The sequence below is a fragment of the Pipistrellus hanaki genome, assembly GCF_964339955.1.
Source record: "Pipistrellus hanaki genome assembly, chromosome: 6".
Classification (NCBI taxonomy): Eukaryota; Metazoa; Chordata; class Mammalia; order Chiroptera; family Vespertilionidae; genus Pipistrellus; species Pipistrellus hanaki.
In genome coordinates this window covers 62,013,070-62,029,191 of record NC_140508.1, presented here as the reverse complement: position 1 = coordinate 62,029,191, position 16,122 = coordinate 62,013,070, and the positions used below count along the sequence as shown (strand labels likewise).

Sequence of the window (16,122 nt, the reverse complement as noted above, 5' to 3'; positions counted from 1 at the left end):
CTCCCTGAATGTACACGACCAGCAGACGTAAAAGTTTACCAGCAGATGGGTGACATTTGGACGGTCCCTTCTTGCTTGGCTTGGAGTTAGTCCAAACGCGTATGTGATCAGAAATTTATCAACTCTGGCAACCACTTCTGAGTTCACTGCCAAAGCCACAGCTGCAGGACAGAAGCCCCCAGGCTCTCTCTCCTGTGACGTGGCTTTAGGAATAGAACGGCACTAGATTACTTGTTGGCTGAACAAGGAGTCAACCTGGATCAACATCCCTGGTGCTGCAGAAACTCAATAAGATATTAACAAGCAAGCTACTTGGCTAAAACAGGTTCATTCATGGGGACTCTGGCTAAGGAGAATACTTGCAACTCATGGGATTTTTCTCCTAATAGTCATCAGTAGATTCTTTTTTTTTTTTTAAATATATTTTATTGATTTTGTACAGAGAGGAAGGGAGAGAGATAGAAAGCTAGAAACATCGATGAGAGAGAGTCATCGATCAGCTGCCTCTTGCACACCCCCTACTGGGGATATGCCCGCAACCAAGGTACATGCCCTTGACCGGAATCGAACCCGGGTCCCTTCAGTCCCCAAGCCGACGCTCTATCCATTGAGCCAAACCGGTCCCGGCCATCAGTAGATTCTTAAATGCATCTACATTTTGTGTGGATTTTGTGTGTTGATTGGGGAATAGGTGACACTGATGGAGGGAAGCAGAGAGTAGAGTGCCATTATTTTGATTTATTGCATTCTGAAGTACCATTGGGTGGGGGGCCTGAGAACAAGTCCGCTTTATCAGCAGTTCTAAAGCCATATTACCTGAGATTTGCATTGGGGGGGGGGGCGGGGGGGAGGTGGGTGGGGGTAAAGAAATCAAAACTGAATTATCAATATGTACGTCATGAGATTTGGGTTTTGGCCCTGACAGAAGAACCTGAACTAACCTGAAAAAGGCTGCATGAGATTAAAGAAAGAAACCAGCTAAACACGAAGTCCCAGTGAAAGACGCGGATTTAACCAGAGAGCCACACACGTTAGCAGAACCCCGCTCTTTGGGCGGTTGGGAACGCAGGAACTGGATGGAGTGCGGGCTGCTCAAGGCAGTGCCCCCCGGGGATTGGCTGCCAGCAGCAGCATCCCAGGAAGAGCCAGTCCTGGGGTCACGTTTCCCGTCTCTGCTCCCTGTCACTTCTCATCGTCCCGTCCATAGTTAATGGTCTGTAAGGCCTGAGCGATGAGCGTAGCCATTTCTCGGGTGCCCGCAGCAACCACTCTGCAGGACATGAGGTCGAGAGGTCCACCTGAGGGCAGAGGGAGACCACGTGGGTTACGGAGAGGGCAGAACAGTCCTGGATAACAACATCACACTCCGAGAAAAACAAAGATCCCAGGCTGGGCTCGAGGCTGGACCCAACAGCTGATCCAGTCAGAGAGAGAGGGGTTCGCCTCTCAGCATCAGCACCACCCCAGTGAGTGCGGTGGAGGGGCCACAGACCAAGGCCGGCCTGGAGGCTGTGATGGGAGAATGCAGTCGGAGGCCCAACATGGAGGACCAGGAGTCCAGTGATTGGTGAGACCAGGACAGGAGAGAGCAGCCCTCAGATTCCATGCTGCACGGGAGGCACTCGGGGCCCAGAGTTGGTCTTTCTGACTGGCAACCCGACGCGGCTGCTGTGGGGACCAGGCAGCTGGGGGAGGAGCGGGAAGCCCTGTGTCCTTCTGGGGGCATGAACAGGACTCCTGGCCTTGCTGGAGCCCTCTGTGCACACAGTGTGCTCACGTGGTTAAATCCAGTGTTGGACTCCTATTTAATCTGAAACTGGTCTGCCTGGCCTTGCCATCTAAGCCTGATATCTCTTCACTTTTTATACTTTTCTGGTAGCTCAATTAAAGCCTTGAAGGGGGAAAGAAGAAAGAAGGATAAATTAAGTGACAAAAGACCCCTGTCCATACCCACTTGTTAAGAGGGAGCCCCGGTGTTTGTGCCAACAAGCTCGGGACTGACAAGCTGGGAGAGACTGGGATCCAGTGGGACTCACCCAGCCCCTGACTGGTTACCCCTAAACGTCAGACGAGTGGTCTGCCTGAAGCTCATGCATGTAACAGGGGCAGGGAGGCTAAGCGGAGTCAGATGTGCCCGGGGTGTGTGTGTGTGTGTGTGTGTGTGTGTGTGTGTGTGTGAGTCCTGGGATGTGATCGCCTTGAAGTGGAAGGAACAGGCACCTTTGGGATCCATTCTAAAACCTCACAGGCACCCGAGCAGCACGCTGCTGAGCCACAGGCAGGGGACCAGCCTCCTCGTGGCCAGCTAGGGAGTGTGACGCCCGCTCTACCAGTCTCAGCGGATTGTGTGCTTAGGAGACTGTCAAATGCTGTGCTGCTCCTACGGGCCATAGTCTGCGCCTCGGCTCCGCCTATTTTCACGCCTCCTGGCACAGAGTGGGAAGCGGGAAGGGCGGGAAGGTGGGAAGGGCGGGACCGGCTTTCCCAATGCCCGCTCATCAGCATAGACTCCGAGGAAGTGAGGGACCCTCGGTCTGAAGGGGTCACCCAGTCTGGTCTCCGCGGTCACGCCCCTGGGGACTGAGGCCAGCCCAGGGTCAGGGGGCCCACCTGACGTGTCCATCACGATGCCTCCTGCTTCTCTGATGATGACGGTGGCGGCGGCCAGGTCCCAGCAGTGCAGGCCAAACTGGTAATAGGCGTCCGCAGCCCCCGAGGCCAGGAGGCAGAGCGCCAGGGTGGAGCTCCCGATCACTCGGACCCTGGGGGGGGGGGGGCGGGGGGGGGAGAGGGGGGAAGAGAGCAGTCATTCACGTGTGAGGGCACCGGCCACAGGTCAGACTGCTCTTAACGGTGTTCATGCCCACTTCATCCAGTCACTCCCGCTGTGAGCATTCCCAGGCATTAAGAAGGAGCCACAGCCGAAACCGGTTTGGCTCAGTGGATAGAGCGTCGGTCTGCGGACTGAAAGGTCCTGGGTTCGATTCCAGTCAAGAGCATGTACCTTGGTTGCAGGCACATCCCCAGAAGGGGGTGTGCAAGAGGCAGCTGATTGATGTTTTCTCACTATCGATGTTTCTAACTCACTATCCTTCTCTCTTCCTCTTTGTAAAAAAAAAAAAAATCAATAAAATATATATTTTTAAAAAGACATTTTAAAAAGAAAAAGAAAAAAAGAAAAGAAAAAAAAAAGTTAGGAACCACAGGGCTTCTCCCAGAAGCTCTAGGTTCAAAGCCTAGAGTGTAGTGCAGGGCTGTCCAGCAGAGCTTTCTGCATCTGGTAGCTCGAGCCAACTGTGGCTGCCGCGCACTGGAAATGCGGCCGGGACAACCAAACAGCTCAACCGTTAACTCTGTACACGTTTAAAGCATCTCATGTGGCCATAGCTCCACCCAGACCCAGATGGAGGATGGGAGGACTTGGGTTTGTTTTCCCAAGTGTTTGCTGGAGGAACATCAATTAGGCTGGGGTCTGAGCGCACACAGGACGGGCGGGCTGGGTGGCTGTGGCTGAGATCAGTTCCTGGGCTTCTCCAAGTTGCTCAAAATGGAACGAACGTCCCCTGACAGCTGCTGCGGGAGCCCTCACACCGGACGGGGCAGCACCAGCCGCTGCCCGGGGCCTCGGCACCGCCGTCCGTGTGTGTTCCCGTCACGGGATCGTTTCTCCTCTCAGTCCCCGGGGAGTCTGCAGCAAGACTGTGTGCTTGGCACCGTCCACTTGGCCCCAGGTGTTGCGGGATATGAGGTCATACCCATGAGCCTTGGCGTGGAGTAACCGCTCCATGTTGCTCAGGAACAGTTTCAGAGTAGCGGGGTCACGCTTGGGACCGATTTCTGTTAGCACCAAGGCCCTGGAGAGATCTGCAATAGAAAGAATGTCCCGTCATCAGAAAAACCAAGCCGTGGTCCTAACTGAATAGTTGGGGGTTTTCCCTGAAGTGAAATTCAAATATCAGACTCCTATTCCTTCTAGAATAAGTCTCTTTTGAGTGGTTTATGCTATAAAATTTTTCTTATAGCTAAGTTGAAAAGTAAGGACATAGTAGAGATAAAAACCACACTCTATTTCATCATCATTCCTTTAAAGCTGCTTTCTGATTTAGATTTCAGAAGGAGATTTTTTAGTTCTCTCTTTTCAAAAATGGTTAGTGTGAAAACTCGAAGAGTTTGGTGTCTTAGGAGAATCATCATCATTCAATCATAAATAAAACAAAATGACTCCAAACTGGGACCACCCAATGTTTGAAGGGGGAAAAAAAATCTTCATCAATTAAATATCTTTAAACCTTTTTTAAAAAAATATTGATTTCAGAGGAGAAAGGGAGAGGGAGATAGAGACAGATACATCAATGATGAGAGTATCATCAATTGGCTTCCTCCTGCATGTCCCCCACTGGGGATCGAGCCTACAACCTGGGCCTGTGCCCTGACCAGAAACTGAACCATGACCTCCTGGTTCATAGGTTGACCTTCAACCACTGAACCACACCAACTATGCTGTTTTTAAGGATAGATTAATAAAAGCAGAATTTCTGAAAAAAGTAAAAAGTGGTATTTCTGAGTGCAAGAGTGTGCATGTTTTAGATTTTGATAATTAAGAAAGACTGTGAAGATTTCCCCCCAGGAAGTAGAAAGCCATAGGGAGATAAGTACCCGCTTTTACTCAGGTTCCTAAGATGTGACTACTCCTGTAGGCCACTGCCTCGCCCAATATGTCTTATCAGGAGGGACTGGCTGCAGGGTGAATGGAGAGGAGAGTCCTCGAGTATCAGCCTAGACATGCAGGGCTGCCGAGGAAGAGCAGGGCTTCAAACTAAGTGCCATTGGGCTATTTCACAAGGGAAATCACACACAGTGTGGAAACAGCAATCACTCACATCTTACTCTCTTCCAGACATGTCCACGTATGTGCTCAGTCCTCTGTTGCATTCGCTATCTCACTGTTCTTGTTTCAAGGCTGGAAGGCCAAGCTTAGGGAGGGGACCTGCATGAGGTCAGGTAGCCCTTCAGTGGTAAGGCCCAGACTTAAACTTAAACTGCCTGGTGATATATGAAAGGGGTTTCTTTCCATAGTTTTAAATTTATAAAAATATATTTCTGTATCCTCTTCCAGCTGCAATGTATCTATTTTTTCTCACTCGTGCTAATATATTTCTTCCCAACTGAAATCACGAAGAGTAAAAAGGAAGTCTGAGTGCTGCCACCTACAGGCAAAATGCTCTCTACTGTTTTATTTGGACCTAGGTAAGGAAAATGAAAAGAAATCTAAGAATAAGGCCAATGTTTTTTTTAACAGGTCAAAAAAACAGAAGAGGGAGCTCTAGAGCTGTGAAAATACAAAACTATCTTGACACCCTCCCTCTCCCCGAGTTCAGGAATTTAGATTTCCAGTAGAACAAAGTAAAAGTAAACAAATCATGGTTGAATCCTACACACAACTGTCATTTTCATAAGGAAAAAGAATGAGGGCAGAAAGATATCTCTCCAGTCAATCAAAGGATGCCAGAAAGATTTGCCCACACACAGAAATAGCTTTATGCAAAAAAAAAAAAAAAAAAAAAAAGAAAAAAAAAGAAAAGAAATAATAATTGAAAAATAAAAATTTTAAAAAGAAATAAAGAATATATGAAAGAACAGCATAACTCAAAAGTAGAGGGGGATATAACTTAGGAAAGAAACAGAAAACACTTCAGATGAGAAGATAAATTATTTGGTAATAGAAGAGCTAGTATTATTTTTCTGAAACTGTCATGTGTGTGTTGTGGGATAAAATGAGCAGGGATTGCATGATATTATTATATCCCTGGTATCACTGTGCACTAGGGTTTTCAGCATGGAGCTGAGTAGACATACATAGAAGAATTAAGTAGAGAACCCAGCATGAATTTGAATGGGGCCCATTAGTATGGACTCATGATGAATTTCATATTACAAAACAACTCATTCCCTAGCTCTGTCCACTGAAAAGACAGATCCAGGATCTACAATGACCTCTAGACTCCAGATTGTGGCTCCGAAAGGCCCTTTCCATGGATGTAAGAAGTGGAAATTTGAACCCTGACTGTGTTCATGCCTACTAATGATTTTAGGAGGGGGTGAGATTGCTATTGTGATTATGTTTTTCAAAGAACTGTCTGTATGTTTTAGAGAGCCATACTGAAATACTGGCTAGAAAATGCTGTCATGTCTGGGATTTGAATCGGGGAGCTGTTGGGGTGCTGGGAGTTGGGTGGGGGTGTGCATCGAGCAGAATTGGCCATGAGTTGGCAATACTGGAGTTGTGTGGTGGGTCATGTGGGTTCATTGCACTTTTTCTGTCTGCTTTGCACACGTTTGAAATTTGGCCTGGTACAATTTGAAGAAAAAACGCTACTGATAAAATTCTGGCCTCTAACCCTTTACTCCTAACCAGTGTAGCTTTTTTGTTTTTGTGAACTGAAGACATTCCAGAAAGGTTAAATGGGAATTGAAAAAGAGAAGGCAAAGAAAGCACAGGGGGAAAGTTAAGCGGTGGTTATTTTAATGGCTTTTTCTTTCAGAAACGCATCTTAATTTCAGCAATGGGCTGTAATGGATCTCGTGTGAAGACTCAAGTTTCTCCTTTGATAATGACTCTCATTTTTGGGTGCTATGTGCCAGGGGCTTTGCTGAGTGCTTTCTATATATAATTTTATTTAACCTTCCAAGTTTCATCTACATCACCCCGCTTTACACATGAAGACAAGGTTTCAGGTCACAGCATTAGAAGGCGGCAGAATCAGGATTTGAAACCAGGCCTGCATATCACCTAAAGACAGTGCTGCTAAAGCGTACACCCATCCCATCCCATAGGAACCTTGTCGCCCATCAAACAGGAAACGACCAAGTTGAAACACACACACTACACTTAATAAATCAGATTTTTTTTGGGGGAAAAAAATCACAAAAGAGCTTTGGAACATGTGTGCAGCCAAGGAGGGCTAATGACAGTGAGCGATGGGCAGCCTGGGACAGAAGGGCCTGTGATGGGCCAAGTACAGTGGTAACCCTAAGGCCCCGCCCATGGGAGGGCTGAGCAGTGCTGGGCTGTGTCTGAGAGCCCCACTGAGGAAGCTGCACTCCTGAGCGAGGCAGGCAGCTGACCAGGAGGCCCGAGGGAGTGTGAATGGAGCCGAGTGTTAGATAATCAAATAAAATGTAGAGCAAAGGTCACAGAAGCGTGTTTAATAACATGCTTTCTCACTACCGAGTTACACAATTCAGCCTGAGTGGTTGCCTCTTGGCATGTGTGGCTGTAATTAACGCCACTTTTTACTCAGCCAAACCAAACATTCTGGGAGAGGGAGACGGGGGCGGGGCTGGCGCGCTGCGGTAACTGGTTAGTGTGTCCTGCTGCTCCCGCCTCTGTCTGCGCCTCTGGTGACCGGCTCCCGGCCCCTCACCCCCCCAGGAGCCTCCTCAGACTCCCCGAGGCAGTCCTGCCCCAGCCTGTCCTTCACACAATGACAGGTCACCTTCCTAACAGACCAGCTGCTCATGGGGCCACGGCACCAAAGCAAACACCTCCTGGCACCTGGGTCAACACCTTTGGCTGTAGAAACCCAAAAGCAAGAGATTAACAAGGCAGGGCGCTGCTCTCACCCACCATATGGCTGTGCCTCCCGTCCTGACTGGAGGAGGCAGGGCCCCTCTGGGTCCTCTCAGCGCCTCAGGCCCTCGGGGCACACAGGTGGCATCCAAGGAGGAAGAAAAGGCAGAAATACAGACAGTGGAGAAAGGGCACAGGAAAGACATTTTTAAGAGAAGCTGGAAAAGGGTGGAGAAGGGAGGCAGAAAGGAAGCAGAGGGAGCTCAGAGGGAGCCACACACTGAAGCCATGACGGGCAAGTGGAATAACAGGTGGGGAGTGGGACACATGAATGAGAAGTCAGCGGGGACGGTGCTCTCTACATCATGGACCCTTTGGAGTCTGGTCCTAATCCACCTGCTCCTAGCCTCGGGCTCAGCTCTTTCCTTGTCTTGCAATTTTCTCCCCGAAAGTATCCGTTCTACAAAACTGCTGAAGTATCACCAGTTTAATCAGAGAGAAAGGCCAAAAAGAGGCAGCAAAGCATCTAAAGCAGCATACTGTGCCCTAACTGGTTTGGCTCAATGGATAAGAGCGTAGGCCTGTGGACTGAAGGGTCCCAGGTTCGATTCCGGCCAAGGGCACATGCTCGGGTTGTGGGCTCGATCCCCAATGGGGGGCGTGCGGGAGGCAGCCAATCAATGATTCTCTCTCATCACTGATGTTTTTATCTCTCTATCTCTCTCCCTTCCTCTCTGAAATGTTTTTTTTTTTTAATAATTTTTATGATTTTTCACAGAGAGGAAGAGAGAGGGATAGAGAGTTAGAAACATCGATGAGAGAGAATCATCGATCAGCTGCCTCTTGCATACTCCCTACTGGGGATGTGCCCGCAACCAAGGTACATGCCCTTGCCTGGAATCGAACCCGGGACCTTTCAGTCCGCAGGCCGACGCTCTATCCACTGAGCCAAACCGTTCCCGGCTGAAATGTTAAAAAATAAACAAATAAAGCAGCATATTGTGCCCGATCCGTGGCAACATGCAGATTAAGTATAACGCAGTCCCCGTATGGGAGCTGCTGGGTGCCCTCGAGGTCCTGCTTGAGGAGGAACAATGACCGTGGGACATCTGTGGTGAGTGAAACGTCACTGAGGGACACGCCTTCCCTCGGAAACCGAAGCCGGCTCCGCTCAGCCACCGCAGGGGCATCCTGACGGCTGACACGCACCTGAGCATGCTTCCGGCTCTGCCCCTGGCATTGGGCTGCTGGAGACCCGCTCGTAACTCATGACGGTGTCTCTAAGCATTCAAGAGGAAAGATGCGGGGACAAAATAGAAGGAGACTATTTAAAGCTCCTGGCCACGTTTACAAAAACATTAAGATAGAGAACTGGCTCAGCTTCCAGCTCATCAGGGACACGGTGTCCCGAAGAAGAAAGAGCTGGAACTCTCGGCAGGAGATGTCCGCCGCCGTCCGGGCATTGTCCAGGGACGGTCTCAGCCCGAGGTGGCCGAGACCGCCGCGAGGCCCACCTGTCTCCGCGGAGACCTGCAGCCGCTGGCCGTTGCAGAAGGCGCCGCGGCCCCGCCGGCCGGTGTACAGCCGCTCCTCGGTGCAGTGGTAGATCACGCCGAACTCCAGCTGCGGGCGGGGCGGGACAGAGAACAAGTTCACTCAGTGCAGACAGGAGACCAACTCGAAGGCGAGGGCCTGCTCCGTGTTCTGACGAACGCCAGACCATGTGCTAGACACTCCTTCCCAAAAGGGAACTGAAACGCAGCACCTAGATGCAAACTAGACCTGCACGGAAGCAAGCTTTCTTTTAAAAAGTTACCACATTTAAAAATGTACTGCCCTAGCCGGTTTGGCTCAGGGGATGAAGTGTTTGCCTGCGGACTGAAGGGTCCCAGGCTCAATTCTGGTCAAGGGCACATGCCCAGGCTGTGGGCTTGATCCCCAGTAAGGGACATGCAGGAGGCAGCCAATCAATGATTCTCTCTCCTCATGGGTATCTCTATCTCTTTCTCCCCCTTTCTTCCTCTCTAAGATAAATAAATAAACTGAAATTTAAAAAACTATATTAAACCTTAACACCGTAGTGAAGCATTAGTACCGGAAAGTTATTGAAAAAGCTGAATTCTTTAGAAAGGCTTTTTTCTCCCCCAGGGATGGTGGGAAGTTACTTGTGACTCTAATCAAACCACAAGTAACCCTCAAAACTGCTGATGTGTGAAGAATGAAGACTGAAGAATGCATCTGTGAGGCCAACAGCATCACAGAACCCACAGCGGTCCCAGGAAGACAGACGGGCCTCACCGGGGGCTCGTCCCTGAGCGGCGAGTGCCAGCCAGCGGCCGCACTGCCGCCCATCGGTGAGCATCCACGTGGCACAGCCTCCCAATGGGGGGTGGGAAAAGGAAGAGGCAGGAGCAGATGCTTCCTGACACTGGTGCGCTGTGCCTGTCCTCTCCCGACTCCTCACGAGGCAGGTGAACAGCGCAGTGTGCTCGCCCTGGGGTGGGCCTCGCATTCCTCTTCGGCAAGTGAAGAGAGAAGAGAGACGCAGGCCACAGGCCCCGGACCGTCTGGCCGGCCGGGCTGAGCGGGACTGCAGTGCAAGGGGCTCCCTGACCCGCAGGGACTGGGTTTGTTGCTGGGAGGATGGATCAGCCAGCGCTTACCGAGGGCCCCAGCCTTCCAGCAATCCTCACCATGCGCCCCGCTCCACCACCCTGCCTCTAAAGGGGTCCCCAAATTCAAGTCAGTCCTAGAACTGGGCTGGACTTGGGGAGCCTGGGGCGGGGGCCCTGCTCCCCTGGGGCAAACGGGACGGGGAGGAAGGGGGGGACGCTCCCCTTGCCCAGGGCCCTCCACTACAAGCCCAGACCACCTGTGTGCAGTGACACACGCCAGACCCATCACGAGGTGCGGGCCTCGCCAGGGGCAACCTTGCCAGCACGAAGCACCTTGCCCTCCCTCAGGCATGGACCGCGGCCAGGAGTACCACCCTACTCGGTTCAGTGCCCGCATTCAACAGAAACAAGTGAGTAACTAACTCCTTACCCCAATGTCAATATTGAAAATCCTGCTTAGCTCCAACTTAAGTGCTTTTACACGCTGTCACGTTCTCCTCGTTCCATGCTAGGGAAGCCATGCTAACTCGGAGGATTAAGATGAAAAAAATAAGCCAAAGCCGGTTTGGCTCAGTGGTAGAGCGTCGGTCTGCGGACGGAAAGGTCCCAGGTTCGATTCCGGTCAAGGGCATGTACATTGGTTGCGGGCACATCCCTGGTAGGGTGTGTGCAAGAGGCAGCTGGTCGATGTTGCTCTCTCATCGACGTTTCTAGCTCTCTTTCTCTCTCCCTTCCTCTCTGTAAAAAAATCAATAATAAAAAAAAAAAAAGATGAAAAAAATAAATTAAAAAAATGGTGTTCTCAAGTAGGGCTGCTTTTGAAAAACATTTATTTAAATCTGGCTGTAGTGACTACAAAGAAGGTAAGGCTTTTTGGAGTGTCATTGCTTAAACTCATCGATACAGTCAAAGCCTTGATCCCACGCCTCTGATGCTACTGGTCCCCCCAGGGTCTCTGGGAACCCGGAAGCAGCCACGTTCTCACACTGATGGCTACAGGAAGATAAAGAAGAATTAATGGAATATGGGGATTAAAAACGTCCTCCCAAAATAGGAGTTCTTTGTGTGTGTGTCTAAGTCACACGCCCCAGGGGTCACTGGGAGACCAGCTTGGACCATTTGCTCAGCGCTTCCCCCTCCGAGGTCACATCGGAAAGAAGACCACAGTGAGGACGGGGCCGGCCACAGAGCCCAAGCCGCCTGCACACCTCAGACGGGTTTGTGTTCGCTGGTTTTCTCAGATCGGGAAAACGCGTGCTTGGATTGACTGGCCGTGACCAAGGCGCAGGGCGAAGAGAGGAAAACAGGAGTGCGGAGGCTGAGACCGAAAAGGAAGGGCTGGAGGCCTGGGGCCCCGAGGGGCAGGGGCCGGGCCTTCGGGGTTCACGCACCTCTTGGTTCACGGCAAATCCGATGCTGACTGCCACGGTCGGGAATCTGAGAAGGAAACAGAGTGGCTTACCCTCTAAGACGCGCTGCCTCCTGCGAACCAGCACGCAGCCCCAGGAGCCTGTGTGTGGCTGCGCGGCATGGCCACGTCGAGGCTCAGAAGGGCCTTTCTAGGGCGCGGGCGGCTGTTTTTTTAAAAGCTTGCTTCCCACCATTCACTAACGGCTCCCAAGACAAACAGGCTTAGCTGCCCGGTGGTAAGATAGCTGACCTTGAGGGAAAGCCGTCTTCTGAGACATGCCAAACTGATGAAATTCAACAAGGACCAGGGGCCCGACTGAGAGGGATTGTGGTCACCGCCTTTCTGGTCCTCAGAGACCTACAGGGACAGCCGAGACCTCCAAAAAGGCCAGACTCCTGCCCCAGGCGGTGCGAGGAGGGCCCCCAGGAGGCTCCCCGCAGGCCCGGGCCTCGCCTCCACCCAGAGGGTGGGTCTGGTGATAACAGCCTCCTCACCCTGTCCCTGTGTGAGCCCCAAGCAGGCGGCGCGGCGGTGGGAGGCTGGCTCTGACTGTGCAGTTTGCCTGTGGTTTTATTTCGTGATTTTGTTGTTGCTGCTCCGTGTCTTTGAAATAATCTCTCCTTTATGTGAAGATCGTCAGAGCTTAACAACAAGCAGGAACAAGGAAAGGCTGGGCACAGCTAATCCACACGAAACCAGTCACACACGGAACTGGGCTCTGCCTGCCGGGGTGGTGGCCAAACCACTCTGTCATTGGTGGCCGGGCCACATGTCATCGGTGGCCGGGCCACACTGTCATCGGTGGCCGGACACACTGTCATTGGTGGCTGGGCCACAGTGTCACTGGAGGCCAGGCCACACTGTCATCGGTGGCCGGGCCACATGTCATCGGTGGCCGGGCCACATGTCATCGGTGGCCAAACCACACTGTCATGGGTGGCCGGGCCAGAGTGTCATTGGTGGCTGGGCCACAGTGTCACTGGAGGCCGGGCCACACTGTCATCGGTGGCCGGGTCACGGTGTCATCGGTGGCCGGGCCACACTGTCATCGGTGGCCGGGTCACGGTGTCATCGGTGGCCGGGCCACACTGTCATCGGTGGCCGGGTCACGGTGTCATCGGTGGCCGGGCCACACTGTCATCGGTGGCCGGGTCACGGTGTCATCGGTGGCCGGGCCACACTGTCATCGGTGGCCGGGTCGCAGTGTCATCGGTGGCAGCTCCCTGAGCCACCTCAGCCAGCTTGCCTCATTCCCACTCTCAGAGGAGCTCTCTCCCGGGCGCTTTAGTCGCGACACTGCCACCGCCAGACATAAGGACAAACAGGTCCTGTAGGATGTGCAGAGGCTGAGGCTCCGGGGGTCTTCAGGCCGAGGACGCGCGGCCGTGGGGCCAGCACCACAGCTTATCCTCAGGTGATGTTCTCCACGTCGTCTCTCTGGCCCCAGTTCCCCTGGGCCCTGGGCTCAGCTGCCCTGTCCCCACTACCGCGCACAGAATGGCGAGCGAGACGGGAGGAACCGGTGTCCCCTCAGCAAACACACCTGAGAAGGGAGCCCTGCGATGCCACAGCAGCTGCCCAGGGGGTGTCAGGCTGTGGTTGAAATGATAGTCTGGTGACACTGTTGCTATCACCAGCTGGCACTATTCAGTTGCCTCAAAAGGGTCAGCTGTGTGGGCATGGCTGCATGGATTCTGAGGAGCAGCCACACTTAGAAAAGCGTGGTGAGTAACACACTACATCGGAAGTAGCTTACCAACTTACATATAAACATGCTGTTTGTGGAAACACTTAAGCGGACAGTGACAAGAGCCAGGACCCCACCCATCATCTGGCTGAGCTCACACCTGATCACTCCCCATGAGGAAATGGAGCGTCTCTGTGTCATCCATGACAGGGCTCTCTACGTATGGTCCAGGAATGCAGATCCATTGGATTCCCCAGCCTACGGAGGGGGACCTGGGCACGGGCAGGAACCTGCGCCAGCCAGCAATCCGGGGCTCTGTGCGTGCTCCCACGGGAGAACCACCCTCTGTGGAACCCGCATCACTTTCAGTCCCTCAGTCCTGGGTGAGTGGGCACAGCTCCCACAGGGGACCACGTCCCTGTCGCCTCCCAGGGCTCTGTGGCTCCCTTCCCCGCGCCTCTCTCCAACGGCCCCTCTGACCTCCCTACAGCCTCTGCTCCCTGGCTGCTGTCGGTCCAGTCAGATCGTGCCAACCAGCTTCTACTGGGCTCCTCCTCCCATCGCATGGCGACGTGAGTTTGCTCCCACTCCAGCGGCGGCTACGGGAGGCCACCCTCAGTGCCCCTGCCCACACCTCATGCCTTGGCAGCTGCTGGGTTGTATGCACATGCTTTCCAACCCTGTTTGCTTCTCCGGGGCCTTTTTACTTAACCCAATATTGCAAACATAGCGGTGTCGGCCTGCGCATTGAAGGGTTATGGATTCAATTCCTGGTCAAGGGAATGTAGCTGGGTTGCAGGTTCGATCCCTGACCCTGATTAGGGTGCATTTGGGAGGCAACCACTTGATTTGTCTCTCTCAGATCTCTCTCTCTCTTCCTCTCCCCTGCTCCATCCCTTCCTCCCACTCTCTAAAAAATAAATAAATTGAAAAAAATATCTTCAAGTGAGGATTAACAAAGCAAAGCAAAAACAATCAAGACTTGATCACCTTTTTAATAAGACTATAAGCCTACTAGAGGTTTGCTCATATACTCCTGCCCCCAAAACTGCTGCTTTGGGAAAGAGTCTTAGAGAAGAGGGCAGTTTAGGCAGGAGAATGGGGTGGCCCATGCTTATGCTCACCTGTGCACAAAGTTGCAGGTGCCGTCAATGGGGTCGATGATCCAGGTGGGGCTGGGGGTGAGCACGCACTTGGCCCCTGCCGCCGAGGCCTCTTCAGCAATGAACCTGTGGTGGGCAGGAGCTCAGCCTGAGAAAACGCACCAAGAATGCAAGACAGCGCTTCAAACGGCTTCCATCTCGTCAAAGACAAGCAGACACAGCAACGAGACTGCATTCTGATTTCTCCAGGCCAGACAGAGGCAGAGTCCATGACAGACCATCTGCGGGTCCATCTGTCTGCCAGTCCACTGGCTCAGCAGGGTTTAGAAAACCCCAAATGACACCTTCATGCAGGAGCTTTGGAAAAGCATCAGGGATATGAGTGGGCCCGGTAAGACAAGAAACACAGGATGAAGAACCCTGGGCTGCAGATCTTATAAAGCAACTCTGTCTCCACTTTAGTCTGGAGGAGAGAAGGCCGAACACAACGAGAAGGAGGCACATGAGGAACGCTGGCCTCAGAGCAGGGCCCCCTTGGGGTCTCCCGCTAGTGGTGCGGAGCCAGGGAAGGCAGCGCGGCTGGACCTGAGGCTTTGAATGCTCACCTACAGCTGATACCGCCCAGGTCCTACCCCGCCAGTCTCTCCCAAAGCAGACAGGTGACAGCTGCTTCCGTACCCCTGGGTCTCCACTGCTGGGCGCAATGGGAGCGGACACTTCTCCACAGAGGCCCTCTCCACTCTGGCCTCTGGCCCAGGAGCCCGGGGAGGGCTGCCCCACAGGCACTCCTGCCCCCTGGGAACCCGAGGGGAAGGAAAAGCGGGAGAGTGAGGATAGGATTACTGCCTTATCCGTCCCTTGGAGCGTCCCCCACCGGCCATCCCGGGCAGCCCCACAGGAGCACCCCAGCCTCAGGCCCACGCACCACCCTGCACCAGCTGTAGGGGCCCTGGGCCCCTCCTTTGTAATTAGTCCTCTGTGGTTCGCACCCTCCTGAAACCTATCCACTGGGGTGGACCCTCTGTATCATATTAGGAACCTGAACAAAACAACCAACAGCTCAACATCAGCCTGCACCAAGGGAGCTTCTGGGCGTCTTTATTCACGTTTATCTTGCAAAAGGCACCACCAAGGACCCAGATGCTCAGGCTGGAAACGAGGGAAGGCAGCCTCAGTTCTTCCCCCGACCTCCCTCCTCCAACCACCGGCTCAGGCTCGGCACAGCACGGCGAGGGCCACGGAGCTGGTGTCCCCGCGAAGCTGGCTCTTGCTCCTGCCTCCTGGAGCTGTTCTCGGGAGTGAAGAGCATACTCTACCCAGAGCAGACAAGATGATGCTCGGCACACAGGAGTGCTCGGTGCGTGTTCCTAACTGTCACAGAGCCGGGTTCACGAGGCGGGGGGCGGGGGCCTCTGCCCCTCACTGCCATGTCACCAGGGCCTGGCACCAAGCAAACGCTTGTTTGATGTGCTGAGAGGTTTTCCATTTGCACTTCGTGTCGTGTCCTTGCCTGCACTAAAGAGGAGCCCTGCAGACAACACGCTTTTACGAAGAAGGAAACACGAGTGACAAACAAGAAATGCTTCTTGTCCTTCTGCTGGCACTGGGTGTGCTGCCGGCCATGGTCGCCGGACAACTGCCTCGCCCCTGGTGTCAGAGGCAGAGAGGCCAGAGAGCGGGCGGGACACTGCCCCTCAGCGGCAAGGAGCTCCTAGAGGTCACTCTTCCCAGATCGG

General features: G+C 53.0%; 1 protein-coding gene across 1 annotated transcript in view; it reads right to left on the bottom strand.

Moving 5' to 3' along the window:
- Window positions 1-718: 718 nt before the first annotated feature.
- The window catches only part of IMPA2 (inositol monophosphatase 2), a 38,634-nt gene continuing 23,230 nt past the window's right edge, over window positions 719-16,122 (bottom strand). The window contains exons 3-8 of the mRNA XM_084887345.1: window positions 14,408-14,512; window positions 11,577-11,622; window positions 9,085-9,193; window positions 3,756-3,864; window positions 2,611-2,762; window positions 719-1,298 (exon numbers count right to left, since the gene is read on the bottom strand). Of these exons, the coding sequence (XP_084743471.1) occupies window positions 1,183-1,298; window positions 2,611-2,762; window positions 3,756-3,864; window positions 9,085-9,193; window positions 11,577-11,622; window positions 14,408-14,512 (637 nt within the window). The 3' untranslated portion in view covers window positions 719-1,182. The remainder of the gene's footprint in view (window positions 1,299-2,610; window positions 2,763-3,755; window positions 3,865-9,084; window positions 9,194-11,576; window positions 11,623-14,407; window positions 14,513-16,122) is intronic.